Source organism: Anolis carolinensis, chromosome 6 (genome assembly GCF_035594765.1).
Source record: "Anolis carolinensis isolate JA03-04 chromosome 6, rAnoCar3.1.pri, whole genome shotgun sequence".
NCBI lineage: Eukaryota > Metazoa > Chordata > Lepidosauria > Squamata > Dactyloidae > Anolis > Anolis carolinensis.
Window position 1 is genome coordinate 23246868 of NC_085846.1, and position 16266 is coordinate 23263133.

A 16266-nucleotide genomic window follows, 5' to 3' on the forward strand; every position below is an offset into this window, starting at 1 on the left:
GTAGCCAGGTTGTGTTCATTTTCATGGTTTCCTCCTTTCTGTTGAAATTGTCCACATGCTTGTGGGCTTCAATGGCTTCTCTGTGTAGTCTGACATGGTAGTTGTTAGGGTGGCCCAGCATTTCTGTGTTCTCAAATGATATGCTGTGCCCGGGTTGGCTCATCAAGTGCTTTGCTACAGCTAGGGTCAACTAATCACCTCCCGACAAAGGATTCCTCCAGGCAGGAAGCAGCCAAGCTTTGAATCTGCAAATCCATTAAATGCTTATCAAGCTGGCCAATTGCAACATTCACACTTTCCTCAAGCAGACAAGAATTCTTTCTCCCACCCTGGAACTTCCACAGATATATAAACCCCACTTGACTGGTTTCCAACAGAACTCATAGGAGATGCAGGCGAAACGTCAGGAGAGAATGCCTCTGGAACATGGCCATACAGCCCGGAAAACTCACAACTACTCACTCATTCCGACCATGAAAGCCTTCGACAATGCCAGGGTCAGTGGCAGGCAACAGAAAGGCAAGGCGGAAAAAGGAGGAGGGACATAACGAGTTACATAACGAATTACTTTGGAAAAAGAAACTTTCCAAGCTTCTGGGTCTTAACGTGGTATCACAGTGTAGATGTACCCCCACAAAAATGAGATCCCGCCCCCTCCGCCTCGCCGGGGTCTGGGGGGAAAAGTGTGGGAAGAATGAAACTTTTTGTGTCAACGTGGCGCCCAGCAGCCAGTCCCAGGGCCTCTCGGCCACGCCCCTCGCCCATCCTCGGCCTCCGATTGGCTCCGGGAGGGATGAGGGGCGTGGCCCGGGAGACAACTGCAAGAGTGAAGATGAACTGGGGCGGGATTCAGAGAGGGGCCATTGCTGGGAGTGGAGCTGCTGCTGCAAGTGGGGCAAGAAGGTAAAATCGGTGATGGGGGATAAAATGGGGGTGGTTAGGGGGCATATGATGGAGAGGTAGGGAGATTCAGTGGCTCATGTGAGGAAAAGGGGGAAAATAACTCAAATATTTGCAAAATTTCTTTTTTGGGGATCCTGGAGTGCATCTACACCAGGCATGGGCAAACTTTGGCCCTCCAGGTGTTTTGGACTGTAACTCCCACAATTCCTAACAGCCGGTAGGCTGTTAGGAATTGTGGGAGTTGCAGTCCAAAACACCTGGAGGGCCAAAGTTTGCCCATACCTGCTTTAGCCTAGCAATTCTATAGCAATGAACCATAGCAATTAAGGTGTCAGAAGAAAGGTATGGCTGTGAGTCATGTTAAATAGATGTGGTTTGCAGTTGTTTGCAGGTTTAAAAGTGTGCAATAGCAGGGTTTGAACAAAGAGGAAGAAATTGAATGATGTTGGGGAGCATCCTGACGAGTCTCAAGCTTGCAATCGGACTCCATGTCATGGGTAGTAGAAAAAAGAATTGCTATGTTTTGTTGAAAACTTTCATGGCCAAAATTACTGGGTTGCTGTGAGTTTTCTGGGCTGTATGGGCATGTTCCAGAAGCATTCTTTCCTGATGTTTTGCCTGCATCTATGGCAGGCATCCTCACAAGCTCTGAGGATACCTGCCATAGATGCAGGTGAAACATCAGGAAAAAAATGCTTCCGGAACATGCCCATACATCCCGGAAAACTCACAGCACCCCAATTGCTATGTATTTCTTTGCCTTGCAGAGATGCACAAAAGGCACTTTTATAAGCTTCAGGAAGGCTGAGTAAACTACCCATGTACTGGATGGATGGACTTCTGTATCCATGTCACCAATTTAGCACATAGTGGTTTTGCAATAGCAGAGCATGTATTGTGGCCGTGGGAGGGAAGGATGGCATCAAAAAATAACTCAAGGTATAGGACACCTTGATCAATGGAATTATTACACTATGTAACAAAACTTGAAAATGTTTTTGTTCCTAGTTTGAAACTGTTATTTCCTCTTTCGTTGTACAGTACTACTTACTTTGAAAGTAGTTGTTCTGCTCGAGAAACTTCATTTTTGTGGCTGCCACAAACTAGGTTGAATTGGTTGAGACTCTGTGAGATATTGATTGAAAAACTACAGCAAAATGTGCTGCGGCATGTTCTGCAAAAACAAAGTTTTTTGCAGTTTAATAAACTTTTCCCATGTTTTTATGGTAGAACCAATTAGGAATGATAGAAACAATTAAGATAGAACCAATTAGGAAATGACATTTTCCCAGGAACAAAATTGTGTCACATAGTGCTATAATATTATTCTTATTCCCTGACTCTAAGAGGAATAAGGCCTCATATACACTGACCATTTAATACAGCTTCAAACTGCAGCAGCCAGGCAACAAACTTTCAGGAAAGTGCACAAAAGAAAGCCCTTAATATGCCTCAGTGTTCTGAAGTTTGTGAAATCACCAACAGACTGGTTCCATGATTTTCTATAGAATTATCTGCTCAGCGGAACCACTTTCATGAATACAGATTTGAAACTGCATTAAATGATCAGTGTAGATGAGGCCCAAGAGTGAGGACTCTCAATGTAGCAGGGCTGCTGTGTCACTATGACCGTTTAAATAGAGATAAGATGTTGGAATAATTCCATCTAGAGTTATGTTGACCGATAGCTCCTGTTGAGCCCAAAGGTTTGCTTGCGATCCGTATTCTTTATGCCCTAATTCTCCATCAAGGCCTTTTTTCTGAGCTGAGACCCTCAATTGTGTCCCTTTGTCTGATAATTTCAATATGTTTCCTTGGATCTCTTTTTCAGTGTAAAGGATTACAAGGAGAAAGCAGCCTTCTAAAGGGTTTTTGCCACGTGGGGGCAGAAACTCTCTTTTAAGTTTGGCAGCATAGCTTTGCTTCCATTTAGAGTCAAGTCACCGCTGAGCTGGTAGGGAGGAGTTGGCTTGAGTTTTGCACATTTTAGAGTTGCAGGGGTCATTTGAAAATACAATGTTAAGAAGGTTTTTTGGTGGGTGCCAGAAGCTCCTTTTGCAGGTTGTCCAAGCAATTTGGCATCGGATGGATCTGCTTTGTCCTGCTGTCCAGGAAGTAATGCGCTGTTCTGATTCTGCTGTCACTTTGCTCCTCTGTGGCTTTCTCTGGAAAGGATTTGGGGACAACTTTAATTGAGGTGCCTCCAAGAGTTGAACATTCTGTATCTTGGACAGTACAATTGGGAACTGCCCTAGTTCTCTGCTGCAGTTGGGATTACTAGATTTCTCATTTTTTGCCAGTTTTGCCCTTGGAACGACAGGTGCAGATTTATTTTAAACTCTTTTATTTTGTCATGCCATGCCCACCCCCAGATTGGCCTGAGATCCTTATAATTGAGATATTTTACTGGTTGGATAAGGTTAAAATACGTGCAAGAGAATAGATTAAGCACCAGGAATTCCACATTCTCTTAAGAGTGGGTGGATCAAAAACTCCATAATGCTCTTTGAAAGTGAAGTGCGTGTGTGTCTGGCTGGGACAGAATCAAAGTAAGTGGAAATACAGAACAGATAAAGTAACTAGGAATCCAGACTCTGTGTTCTTAGATGTGGGAGAGAGACCTAAAGAAGAAAAAAGCTGGTTTGCTTGGAGGTCATTTTGCAGCTAATGTGGCCATAAAAGTGCATCTACACTGTAGAATTAAAGCAGTTTGATGCCACTTTCACTGCCTTGACTCAATGCTATAGAATCCTGGGAGTGATAGTTTCACAAGGACTGCCAAATAATATTGGCGCCTCTCCAAAATACAAGTCTCATGGTTTATAACATCGAGCCATGGCAGTTAAAGTGGTGTCAAACTGCATTAATTCTTCAATGTAGATGCACCCTTCGAAGAAGAGTTGAACTGACAAAGAGCAAAGTTGAGAAACTTGTGAATAGGTACATGGACCACTCTCCATATTGACCGTGTTCCTTTTTTTCAAAGCTGTGCACAATGACGTGGCAGAAGAGCCTGTGTTCCTACTGGATGTTGACTGTATGTGTCATGTGGGTTCTGGCCAAGCCACCCCCTGACAAGAAGGACCGTGTCCATCACAGCCCAGACCTCAGTGACCACCTCCACGACGACAGCCAAGATTTCCAGTATGATCACGAAGCCTTCTTGGGTAAAGAGGAGGCCAAGACATTCGACCAGTTGACTCCCGAAGAGAGCAAAGAACGTCTAGCGTAAGAGGAAAACCTTTAGCATTCCAACATTGCCATTTTTAACACTGGAAGTAGTGACTGAGTGAAGAATATTGCATCCTAGGTTGTGTGGAAACAATGCAATCTTATATTCCCTTAGGTGGGTCAGTACTAGACTAAGGGTGCATCTACACTATAGAGTTAATACAGCTTCACACCACTTCTGGATTCAGAAACTGGATCATATGGCATGGTAGATAGGGCCTGAGACATGGCAGTTAAAGTGGTGTCAAACTGCATTAATTCTATAGTGTAGATACACCTTTGGAGAGCCCAAATCCTTGTTCTGTCTTGGAAACTCACAGGATTACTTTGGCAAATTGCACTCTCTCAGCCTAAGACAAAATTCTGAAGCAGACCTGCATAACCTGCAGCCCTCCAGCTGTTTTGGCCTCCAAATCCCAGAAGTTGGAGGCCAAAACAGCTGCAGGGGTGCAGGTTGTGCAGGTCTGCTCTAAAGAAATATTACCAAGAATTCCCTATGATAAGCTCACCATGTGTTGGGTTTAATGTGAAGGAACATAACTGCAACAAATATCCCATCAATCTCGGCCAGTATAGGCAGTGTTGAAGGAGAGAGGAGATAAGAGTCCAACACTTCTGGATAACATACATGTGCTTCATTAGCATTAGTTTAGGTTAGTTGTACCATCCAGGTTTTCTTGAAACAGAAAGAGGATTATTTTGGTGCTGCATCTTTAGAGCGGCTTCAAATTACTGCTAATATGGCACCCTTAACAAAGTAAGAAAAATTTAAATAGCTGTGCAAATTAATGTGCTTTACCCAAACCAAACCAATTTGGAAAACGGGAAGCATTCTGCATAGCATTCTGTAAATAGAAAGTAGGTTTGGCCATACTGGCATATATCTAAATGATTGGTGGGAGATCAGCAAGTGTTACAACTCTGAATTGCCTAATAATAGCAATAGTGTAAAAGCATTTTACCTTTATGTTTAGTGGGTGAAAAATAATACTTAAAGAGGAAGAACTCACAAGCTTGGTTCTGGCAGTGAACACAATATCCTGAGCTGAAGTTGTGCTTTACCTTCTTCCTTATAATAAAGACATTATTTTGCCCTGGTTCCGGTTGGTGGATTTTGTTTAAAACAATTAGCTCCACATGGCCCAAGGCCATTCTGTAGCATAAATCTCATCATATTGGAAAGAAATAATGCTACCTTTCAAGGTGTTGGTCTTGAAAAAGCCTAGTTGACCACTCACAGAGAGTACTAAGTCATTTATCATAGAACAGCTTGCTCCCATTAAGCATGTTTTTATATACTTTAAAGCAGACCACATATCTATTTTTATATACCCATCCAACCACTATAAACTAGTTTCTTTAAGGCAAAAAGTTTTCTGCCCAGTAGAGCAGAAAACTTAACTGGACAAAGAGATATTATTTCCGAAAGTGAGACCAAGCAACACTGTGATGAAATGTGAACAGAGCTTGGAAAAGTGTTTCTTTCTGTATACAATTGGTTGGGGGCATTCTGGTCTGAAAAGTATTATTTTTGAAGCTCTGTTGTAGTGTATACAATAACATTTGAAGTTTGGTTAAAACATTCTGTCTCAAGTCACCCCTTTCCACATAAAGCAGTATCCTTCCGGGTCCTATGATACACTGAAGTACAAGTGATTACCTATCTTTTAGTTGATTATGTCTACCTCGCAGCCCTGTTTACTGCATTGGACTCCTTTATAATGATTGGTACCATAACTGTGTTTATTTTAGATTGAACTGTTTTTACTGCTGTTTTATGATATTGCTTTTATTATATTTGTTTGATCATGCTGTTGTATGTTGTTTTGACAACTGTTTTCTACATGCTGGAAAGCTGCCCTGAGTCCTCTCGAGGAGACGGAGTGGTGTATATAAATAAAGGATTATTATTATTATTATTATTATTAGGCAAAAATTCCAAGTCTCTCAAAAATCACAGATTTCAAAGTTCTGTAGTGTGAGGCCATGAACATTTAAGTATTATAAAACAACTATAATTTTACTATACAACGGACTCTTTATCACAGAATTCCATGTGTATTTGGAAAGATTCTGAAGCATATTCCAAACAACACACTTCATTTGCATGGAACATTGAACTACCAACAACATACATATCTAGGAGTTATCATGAAAACTTTAAAAAGTAATTTTAAAAAGTAACTTTCCTAAGATTTGGCTTCAATATAATGCACACATGCATATAGAGAAAGATCAGCAAAAAACCCTGATTTTTTTCATTGGGAAATCCATGCTGACTTCACTTTCCTCACTTCTCCTTTAGACCCTTTAAATTCCACTGAGATGTGTCAGATTTGAACTTGGAGAGAGTTTATCTCATACATTTAAATTGCCTTGAAATTCAGTACGATATAGACATTGGTATGTCAGACTAGGATTTAGGACATCTATTAAAATCCTGGTCTATCCACATTATCTGCTTTGAACTGGATTATAGGAGTCTACACTGCCATATAATCCAGTTCAAAGCAAATAATCTGGATTTTCTATGGCACTGTCAAAGGGGCCTTAGAGTCAATCATTCTCTTGGCTTGACTTGTAATATATAGTTGTGGTGAAGATGAGGTGGAAAAGAAGAGATCCATCAAATCTATATCCTCAATCCTCTGTATTATCTTAAGAACATCTAGATATTTTGGACTACAGCCCAATAATCCCTTATCATTGGCCACACTGGATCAAGGTTGGTCAGAACTGGAGGCCAAAATATTTGATAGGCCAAAATTCTCCACGCTGTCCTCAGGAATTGATATCTTAAACTTGAACATACTTTGGTGGCTGTTCTCTTGATTTGCAACATTTATCCTCTCTGCAGGAAAATCGTCGATCGAATCGACAAGGACAAGGATGGCTTTGTGACTCAGCCTGAATTAAAGGATTGGATTAAGCACACACAGCACCGCTATATTTATGAGAACGTGAACAAGAACTGGAAGGACTATGACAAGGATAGCGATGGCCATATCACCTGGACTGAGTTCAAAAATGCAACTTATGGTCACTATGAAGGTGTGGTTAGTGGAAGGAAATTGGGGAGGGAGAGGAAGAATGTGTGAGAAGAGTAGGTTAGGTGCTTCCTAGTCTAATTCTGCCTGGGTTGCATACTTTCTAGTGTAATTCTCAAGCAAAGCCAAAGTGCTGTTAGAGGGAATGCCTGAACAACAGCATATATGTAGAAACATTTGTGAGTGGTTATTTAAGCAGAAGGCTGAGGATACAGCCGTCCCGAGTCCCCACGGGGAGATGGTGGCGGGGTATAAATAAAGTTTTATTATTTTTATTTATTATTATTACAAGGGGAGGGGGGAATTATGGTATATGGCAAGATTGGAGAACACTTTTCTCCCCTGACTCTTTTTACAGCTCCACACAATTCTTGGTCATGTTGGGAATTGTAAAGGGAGCTGTAGGCCAAAAATCACAGACTATCAGTAGTTTTCTGCTTCCTACTCCTTCCCTGTCTACAGTGTTTAGTACAGGAGAAGGCAAATTGTGCACTTTAAACCACATGGCTTCTCCAGGACTCCCAGTGGAGCCTGAAAACATGGCAACCATGACTCACAGCCCCTACATTGCATTCAGGCGAATGCTTGCCTCCTGCAGATGCCTGCCCTGGTTTAGTAAAAAGAAAAAGGGCTAAGAATGAGAACTTTTGCCTGTGGGTGAGTAGGGTTTATTAGATGGGATTGCATTCCACTGGGAAGATTTGGAGAGACTTTCTTCTACGCTTTCTCCCCAATAATCTTGATACATATTGGGTTGCTGTGAGTTTTCTGGGCTGTATGGCCATGTTCCAGAAGCATCATCTCCCTGTGTTTCGCCCACATCTATGACAGGCATCTCCAGAGGTTGTGAGATCTGTTGGAAACTAGGCAAGGGAGGTTTATATATCTGTGGGAAGTCCAGGGTGGGCAAAAGAACTCTTGTCTGTTTGAGGAAAGTGGGAATAAAGAACAACACTCAGAAAACAGAGGAATTCCAGACAGGAAGCAATCAGGGCCTGCTAACACCTCTCAACAAAGGATTCCCTCAGGCAAGAAGCAGTCAGACTTTGAAGCTGCAAGGCTATTCAGTGCTAATCAATGTGGTCAATTGCAACATTTACACTGCCTCAAACAGACCAGAGTTCTTTCTCCCACCCTGGACATTCCATAAATATATAAGCCCCACTTGCCTAGTTTCCAATGGACCTCACAACTTCTGAGGATGCTTGCCGTAGATATGGGCAAAACGTTGGGAGAGAATGCCTCTGGAACATGGCCATACCGCCCGGAAAACTCACAGCAACCCAGTGATTCCAGCCATGAAAGCCTTCAATAATACAGATTGTTTGTTTCTCCTCTGTTAACAGTACTGAAGAAAAAACTAGTTATTGTATATGAAATTGGAAAAGGGGGAAAATTCAAAGGCAATGGATGGTCAGGGGTTGCATGTGGTGCTTGGATTGCCAGTTGTGAACTCCTGAATTGTAAGATTGGAAGCTTGCAACCATAGGTGCCATGGAAAGGGGTGTATGTCTATGATGGTTTCTGTACATCCTTGTTATGCTCTGTTAAATGATCTAGTAGCACACAAGGAGAAGAGAGTTCAGATGGTAACTCTAGAGGGGGACTCTAGAGTGGTGAAACCAGAATTTGACAGGCTAGACCATTGGTTCTCAACCTGTGGATCCCCACATGTTTTTGCCTTCAGCTCTCAGAAATCCTAACCGCTGGTAAACTGGCTGTGATTTCTGGGAGCTGTAGGCCAAAACACCTGGGGACTCAGAGAGTTGAGTTCCACTGGGCTAGATACAAATATCCTCTCCCACTATAAGGCATCTTCATGTAGGGCACTGAAAGCTAAGACTGGAACTCAAGATGGCTTTGAGGGCTTTAGGAGCAAAGTACAGTTAAAGGTTTGAAGGAGTTTGGCTAGTTTATCTTACAGTGTGTTTATATGTCAAGTTATTTGGAGCTAACAACCTTAGACTTCTAACACCTTGTTTATGCCAGTAGTTTTATAGCAAGATTGGCAGGTGAACACAGAGACAATGTTCAATGTGATCGGCTTCCTCTCACTTACTTGGTGCAGGCTTACCAGCATTGTGGGAGCTGGCTGAGGCTGTAAGGTCCAGGCTGGCATGCTGCCCTGAGAGAGAAAGGGAACCATTGGTGTCTTTCTCCCCCAGTTTCTGGCAGTTTACCTCCTTCTGGAATAAGCTATGAGGAGAAAGCTGCCTGAGCCTCAAACACTTAGGTTTCTGCAACTGGAGAGGTACAGAGGATTTGCAAGCCAATTCTTGGTTGTCAAAGGGCTACACTTAACCCATGAGCCACTAGCATCTAATCACTAAACCAACAGAGATGCACAAAACAGAATGCTGTCATCATTTGTATGCATCGACCCTTTCAGAACAATTTTGGGCAAAAACCAGAGTGGGAGTGAGGGACAGTAAACCTCTATAGAATAACTCCATTCATCATCCATGTATTGAGATTCTGTGTAGTAGAGCTGTAGTTTCAGATGTTGTTGGTCCTGCACTTCCACCATACTTAGCCAATGGTAAGGCATGATGGGTTTTAAAACTCAACAGGCAGACTTAGAAGATCTCACAATTATACTTTTCCCTATAGGTGCTGGTGATGCATACCAGGAAACTTAATTGACATTGTAATAAGAGCCATTGTATAGCTTTGTGTCCTCTACTTTTATTTTTATGAGTTATATTTATATCCTACCTTTCACTCATTCAGGTGTCCTCTTTTTATCCACTCAAGAGCCCTGTGAAGTGGGTCAGGGTGAGACAGAAAGTGACTGGGCCAAGGTTATCCAACAGATTGCATGGACCAGTGGAAAGTAGAACAGGAATAGGTTCCAATTCAACTCTCTAAAAACTAGTACAATTTGAAGTGGTGGTTTGTGAACTGTCTATGAACCATTTGCTGACAATCAGTGGAGTTTCCAGGAAAAAAGAAGCAGTTCTAGTCAATGCACACAAATAGGATGCTGTTGCCTGGGAAGTCCAAGAATAAAGTTCAGTCTTGACTGTCTGGATAAACATACAGCTAAATACAACCTGTGTTGATGCCAGAATATTGTCAGAGCAAAAACAATAAACCCCCCTATACCTAGAAAAGGGAATTTCAGGAGGTGTTGCCTGTTACCTGGTGGTTTGTTAAGCAACACTTGTCTTTAGTTCTGTCTGACAACCCTGAAAAGAGTTCAGTAAATCCCTCAAGAAACTACCATTTGTGCAGAATCAGTTCCTTTTTATGATGTCCTTCTGCCCTTGTGAATGTCCCAAGAAGACCAACATAGATGTGTGAGACACCCTGTATTTTCTCTTTATGTAGGTCAAGACTGATAGTCTGGAGCTACAACTCTTGGTCAAACTGGGACTGATAACACTATGTAACATGATTTTTGTTCCTGGATAATAAATGTCATTTTCTAATTGGGTTTATTATAAAAACATGGGAGAAGGTTATTAAACTGCAAAAACGTTGGTTTTGCAGGATATCCTGCAGCACTTTTTGCTTTCATTTTTCAAAGAATGTCTCATAGAGTCTAAACCAATTCCACATAGTTTGTGGCAGCTACAAAAACAATTTCTAGACTGTAACAAGTACTTTCAAAACAAGTACCACACATTTAAACAGGAAATAACATTTTCAAACCAGGAACATTTTTTTTTCAAAATTTGTTACATGGTGTAACATCAGCATTTGAGGGGTCCTGCACACTCCCCATCCATCTTGAAATACCCTTGATTGTGTGATTTAAATCTGCTCTGGGCTTTGTGGCTATTCCTGTCTTTGCTTCCTTTAGGAGAGGAGTTTGGTGATCTGGAAGACAAAGACTCCTACCGGCGAATGTTAGCCCGGGATGAGCGACGTTTCAAGGCAGCTGACAAGGATGGGGATTTGAGTGCTACAAGGGAGGAGTTCACTGCCTTCCTTCACCCTGAAGAATTTGACTATATGAAAGATCTTGTGGTGACGGTGAGACTGATATCTTAAATTATTTGACGAGAGGAAAAAACTTATTTAAGATCTAGGCTTTGGTAGCCTAGGTGGGACATTTCCCTTTGATATCAAAGCTGATTTCATGCACTACATTTGCAGTTTCCGTATTTATGTAGAAAAAGAATTCTTAAATATCAATGTGCTCACTTGCACACCACCTCTGACCCAGTTAGTGTAAATGAGTTAAAATATAATAAATACACTGCAGAGAGAACCATGTATAGAATAAGAGCAAAACTGAATAGCTGCACCAAAAAATAAGATTAATAAAGCAAAATTCAATAAAGCTTCTCATTTGGGTCATACTTAAACCAGATAGGAGTTAGGTTCATCACAGTTAGTACCACTTCGATAAATCTGTTAGCTCATCCTAGAATACAGCCACTAAATGGATCTGACTTTAAAAATAAGTATTTATATAATTGATTCTGAGATCTATTCTATTTGTGATTAGCTGTTAGATTTTGCCCATTGATTTCAAGAGTTTTAGCCAGTGTTTGAGTATGTCTGAAGCCTATGTTTGATGTAATGGTTGCAGATGTGGTTAATATGCTGAAACAGAAATGTGTTGAGTCCAGAAAACTCCACTGTGCTTTTTCGCTAACTGCCGTCTTATTTTTCCAGGAAACTATTGAGGACATAGACAAGAATGGAGATGGCTTTGTAGAGGTGGATGAATACCTTGGTAAGAAAGGGACCATAACATTGGTTTTGAAAAAGAGTTAGAAGGCTTCTTAAGGGGAGAGACAAGAGACAAAAACTTTCCTTTACCCCTATTCCTGCTTTTGAGTAAGAATTTGGTTAACCTATAGATTACCAGGGAGGACACTGCTTTGACTTTTAATCATCACAATTAGTGGGCAAGATACCATTACAGATGTACATACATCTGTACATATCTTTGTGTTTTATGTTTTATGGCCAGGTGACATGTATAGTCCTGAAACGGGAGAGCCAGAGCCCAGCTGGGTGAAGAGTGAACGTCAACAATTCTTGGACCACCGGGACCTCAATAAAGATGGCAAAATGGACCGAGAAGAGATTGGGCACTGGATTTTGCCCCCAGATTATGACCATGCTGAGGTGGAATCAAAACACCTCCTTGTTCACTCAGATGTTGATAAGGTAAGGGGTAAGTGGGGCAAGGGGAAAGAAAATTAAGTAACAATCTTGGAAAAGAAATGCATTCAGAAAAAATTGGTCTTGCTTTTAATTTTCTTAAGCAGGGAGGAAATGTTTCTGGTATATATGGATATACCGACTATTATATCATGCTTCCTCAACTCAGAGGTGCTGGACTACAACTCCTATCAGCGTCAGGCTGCCATCTTCTGGTCATTTCCAAAGCAGCTAATTCTCTTGCCGTTGCTTGTTGTAGCCATCCTGTCTTGACCTTGGCCATTTTTCCAGGTCTGCAAAGACAGAAACTGGGTTATAGTTGCTAAGCAACTGTAGGTCCTCCTCTGGCCCTTAAAAATCTGTTCTAATAAACAAGGTCCTTTCACGGGGTTGAGGACCACAGGCCTGTTATACAAGCCCTGTGTGAGTGAATAGTTCAGTTCTTTGGTGAGAACACTGAGCAGTCTCTCTCTCTCTCACTTAGCTTAACTGGGGTGGGAAAAAGAGAAAGTGTGTGGGGCAGAAGTCAGAGAGGAAAATTAAGGTGTCCAAAAGAAAATAAGGAATTGACAGAAAGTGGGAGTGTTTGATAGACTAATAGCTCTATTGTTTCCAATTGCTGTCCTTGGCATAGCACGTAGTCCAGTCAGATTTGTCTATGGATTGTGGCAAAACTCTTAGTAACTACTTGAACTCCTGGCTATTTACATATCTCATCCCTCTTAAGTGACACACATCAGTAAACACGGCCAGGTATTCTGGGACAAAGTATCTAGCGCAATGATATTGAGTCTTAGCTTGACATCCTTTTCAGCTCCCCAATGTCAGGCAAGACCCAAATTTTATCCTAGTGAGAAAACGTTTCAATTTCCCCACCAAACAAACTCATCAATGTTAGAACTAGACTTGCACCGGAAAGCCATTTATAATGCTGAGAAGATCCCCTTTCAACCAAAGGAAGGTCAAAAGGAGCATTTTCAAGGGATTCCTTGCCAGTTGAGTTAATATATCTCTTGGGGTGTGGAACAAACCATTCTCCATTTTTTAAAAAGAATTAAAGCAGAATATAGTATGAAATGGTCCCACTTTCAGAGGATGTTTTTCCCAAGATTGTGACTTGTTAGTGATGTGGCACACTGTCAGTTTCATAACCACACAATAGCCCCTTTCAAAAAAAGCAGGAGAAAAATTTCAAACTTGCCTACTCAGCAGCCATTGGTCTTCTCAGAATTGGTTAATCTTTGGCTTTCCGTGTGGTTTTGTCTACAGCTGTCATTGTAAAGCTACTGGTTTTATATTCTGCTGCCTTTAATGTTAATAAACAATACACCGAGGGAACTCTTGTTGGTAGCTGGTAAGGACAGTCACTGCATCCATCCATTAGCAAGACCTATCCGCATGCCCATGGACTGTGAGACTACAGCTGGATCTTAACTGCCACATAATCCAGATTATCTGCTTTGAACTGGATTATACGAGTCTACACTGCCATATAATCCAGTTCAAAGGAATAATCTAGATTTTTTATGGTAGTGTAGATGAGGCCCTATAAGTCCAAATAACTGGAGGGCCAAGAGTTACGAATATAAACACATATCTTGTTTCCTTCAAGAGCATTCCATCGCATTTTTGGGGTCTCCCTTTTCAAAAGATGGAGGTATGCTTTCAAAGATGAAGATCAAACCTCACATGCTTTTGACCCATACTGGTCAAAAGGCTTGCATTCAGAGCTATGAGAAGAGGCACAAGAGATGTGCCAGAAGCTGTAGGCATATAAATTCTTCCAATGCCTCCATAGGATGAAGTGTAGAGAAATGAACTAGTTCTGGAGTTGCTGTAAATTATTTTTGTCCCATTGGGAACTAGAGGAATTTTTAAAAATTGAAAAAGCATTCACACATAATGACCAAATGACCGAGAGGGAACAGTGTGTTTGCTGGCACAAAAAGACAGTATTTCATCTCTGTTTCTCCCTCTTCTACAGGATATATGCTTTAAACAGTTCTATGATTCTTCATTTTTGTATGGACGTGGTTAATTGGGCAGGATGTTGTAAAGCTCTAGTGACAATAGGATGGGAGCAATGCTTGTTTTCTTTCCCCTTTGAACCTTTCATCCTCTCCCTCATCTCATATTACAGTAGAGTCTCACTTATCCAACATAAACGGGCCGGCAGAATGTTGGATAAGCGAATATGTTGGATAATAAGGAGGCATTAAGGAAAAGCCTATTAAACATCAAATTAGGTTATGATTTTACAAATTAAGCACCAAAACATCATGTTAGACAACAAATTTGGCAGAAAAAGTAGTTCAATATGCAATAATGCTATCTAGTAATTACTGTATTTATGAATTTGGCACCAAAATATCACGATATATTGAAAACATTGACTACAAAAATGCGTTGGATAATCCAGAACGTTGGATAAGCGAGTGTTGGATAAGTGAGACTCTACTGTACTTCAATGATGCTATTTTATACATAATTGACTAACAATAATTGACTAACAGTAAAAAAACAATCAGCATAAATGATTTGGGGTATAATTGGGGTTGTAATTGTGTGCTTCTCTCCTCCCTCCTGCTCCTCCCCTGCCTCTGCTTTCCCTTTCCCATCGCAGGATGAAAAAATAACCAAGCAAGAGATATTGGACAATTGGAACATGTTTGTGGGGAGCCAAGCCACCAACTATGGTGAAGATTTGACAAAGGAGCACGATGAGCTGTGATCAGAGCAAGTGGGGGATGCGTGTTGGAGCATCCTCCCTCAGATGCCAGTGGGGGAAGCACACTCCAGGAGGGAAAGGTTTTCTTATTTATTGGTGTGAGGGCCTGCTTAAGTTTTCTGGCAGTTACGATAGCTGGCATAAACCTGGGTGGTTTTTATATGAGCTGTTCTTCCTCTCCTGACTCCTTATCTCCCTCAAACACTGTGAAGTTTTGCCATACTTACAAAGATGTCCTCACTGCCAGAAATTTAAGAAGTGGCAGATTAAACATCTCTCACTCACTTCCAAAACAGTGTTCAATCTATTTTACAAGGGCTGGTCTGTGTTTGTGTATTCCTCCTGTCATATTTGTGGATTTCAAGGCATCCATTTGTTTTATCTCCAATAGTTTTAAACTGCTTCTCTAAAGGGCAAACTCCATTGCCACTCAAGTTGCTCTCTTTCCTTGGTAACAAGATTTACCTTTCAAACAGTAATATGGGACTTCATAGGGGGCAAGCAGCTGAAGCGGCACAAACAAGGCAATAGGTTTGAAATCACCATTTATATACAAATATAAAAGGCTCCTTATATGCAATATATACGTAGCCTCAATCCTTGGACAAATATTGTAGGTGTAGTTTCTCTTTCTACCCATTCTTCTCCAGGATGGCAGGCTTTCACGGGAGGAATTCATAAAACTTATGCAGCAGAGTTTTGACGCCACCAAAGAATATGAATCGACAATCAAGCAAGTGTTGCCCCACCATGAGCTGTGACGTTGTGATTGTAACAATCTGGATTATTAATAAAACTATTTTCCACCCCCTCCATATTCTGTGGTATAAACTGGAATGAAGCAGAATTAGTGGAATATAAAAGTGGGAGCAAATTTGTTTTTACAACAGTCACTCCAGCAAAACACATTTTTTTCCTTGCTGTCTCAACAAAACATTGCGAACTAGACTTCCTGTACATTTGAACCAAAATTACTTTGGAAGACATTTTCTGAGGAAGTAAGAGTTCAAATCTCAAAACACTGAGAAACAGGATTGCTAGAACTGATCTTGTTTTGAAAAAGGGGGAAAGTAATGCTTGTAGCTTGTGAGAGAAACAGGTGACTACTGTGATCCTCTTCTTATACTTGAAGTGTGCACCTTGTCTAGGGAGAGTGAGTGAACAGTTAGTTAAGTATGCTTCCCATGGCTCGCTTCAGAACAGATCCAAGAACCCATGCTTCAGATTCCATTCTTC

The 16266-nt window shown here is 41.2% G+C and overlaps 1 protein-coding gene across 1 annotated transcript; it reads left to right on the forward strand.

The window, feature by feature from the left end:
* Positions 1 to 624: 624 nt before the first annotated feature.
* rcn3 (reticulocalbin 3) lies at positions 625 to 15845 on the forward strand. The gene is made up of 7 exons (XM_003222697.3): positions 625 to 903; positions 3890 to 4131; positions 6992 to 7185; positions 10987 to 11159; positions 11808 to 11868; positions 12109 to 12308; positions 14926 to 15845. The coding sequence occupies exons 1-7, from the start codon at positions 640 to 642 to the stop codon at positions 15031 to 15033; spliced, it is 1242 nt and encodes a 413-aa protein (XP_003222745.2). The 5' UTR covers positions 625 to 639; the 3' UTR covers positions 15034 to 15845.
* Positions 15846 to 16266: the final 421 nt, after the last annotated feature.

What these genes read in the sequence shown, in the direction of transcription:
- rcn3 (XM_003222697.3), top strand. Translation starts at nt 640, where the DNA reads ATGAGATCCCGCCCCCTCCGCCTCGCCGGGGTCTGGGGGGAAAAGTGT. An exon ending in AACTTATGGTCACTATGAAG is followed by an intron (nt 7,186 to 10,986) that starts GTGTGGTTAGTG and finishes TGCTTCCTTTAG; the next exon opens with GAGAGGAGTTTGGTGATCTG. An exon ending in TTCACTCAGATGTTGATAAG is followed by an intron (nt 12,309 to 14,925) that starts GTAAGGGGTAAG and finishes TTCCCATCGCAG; the next exon opens with GATGAAAAAATAACCAAGCA.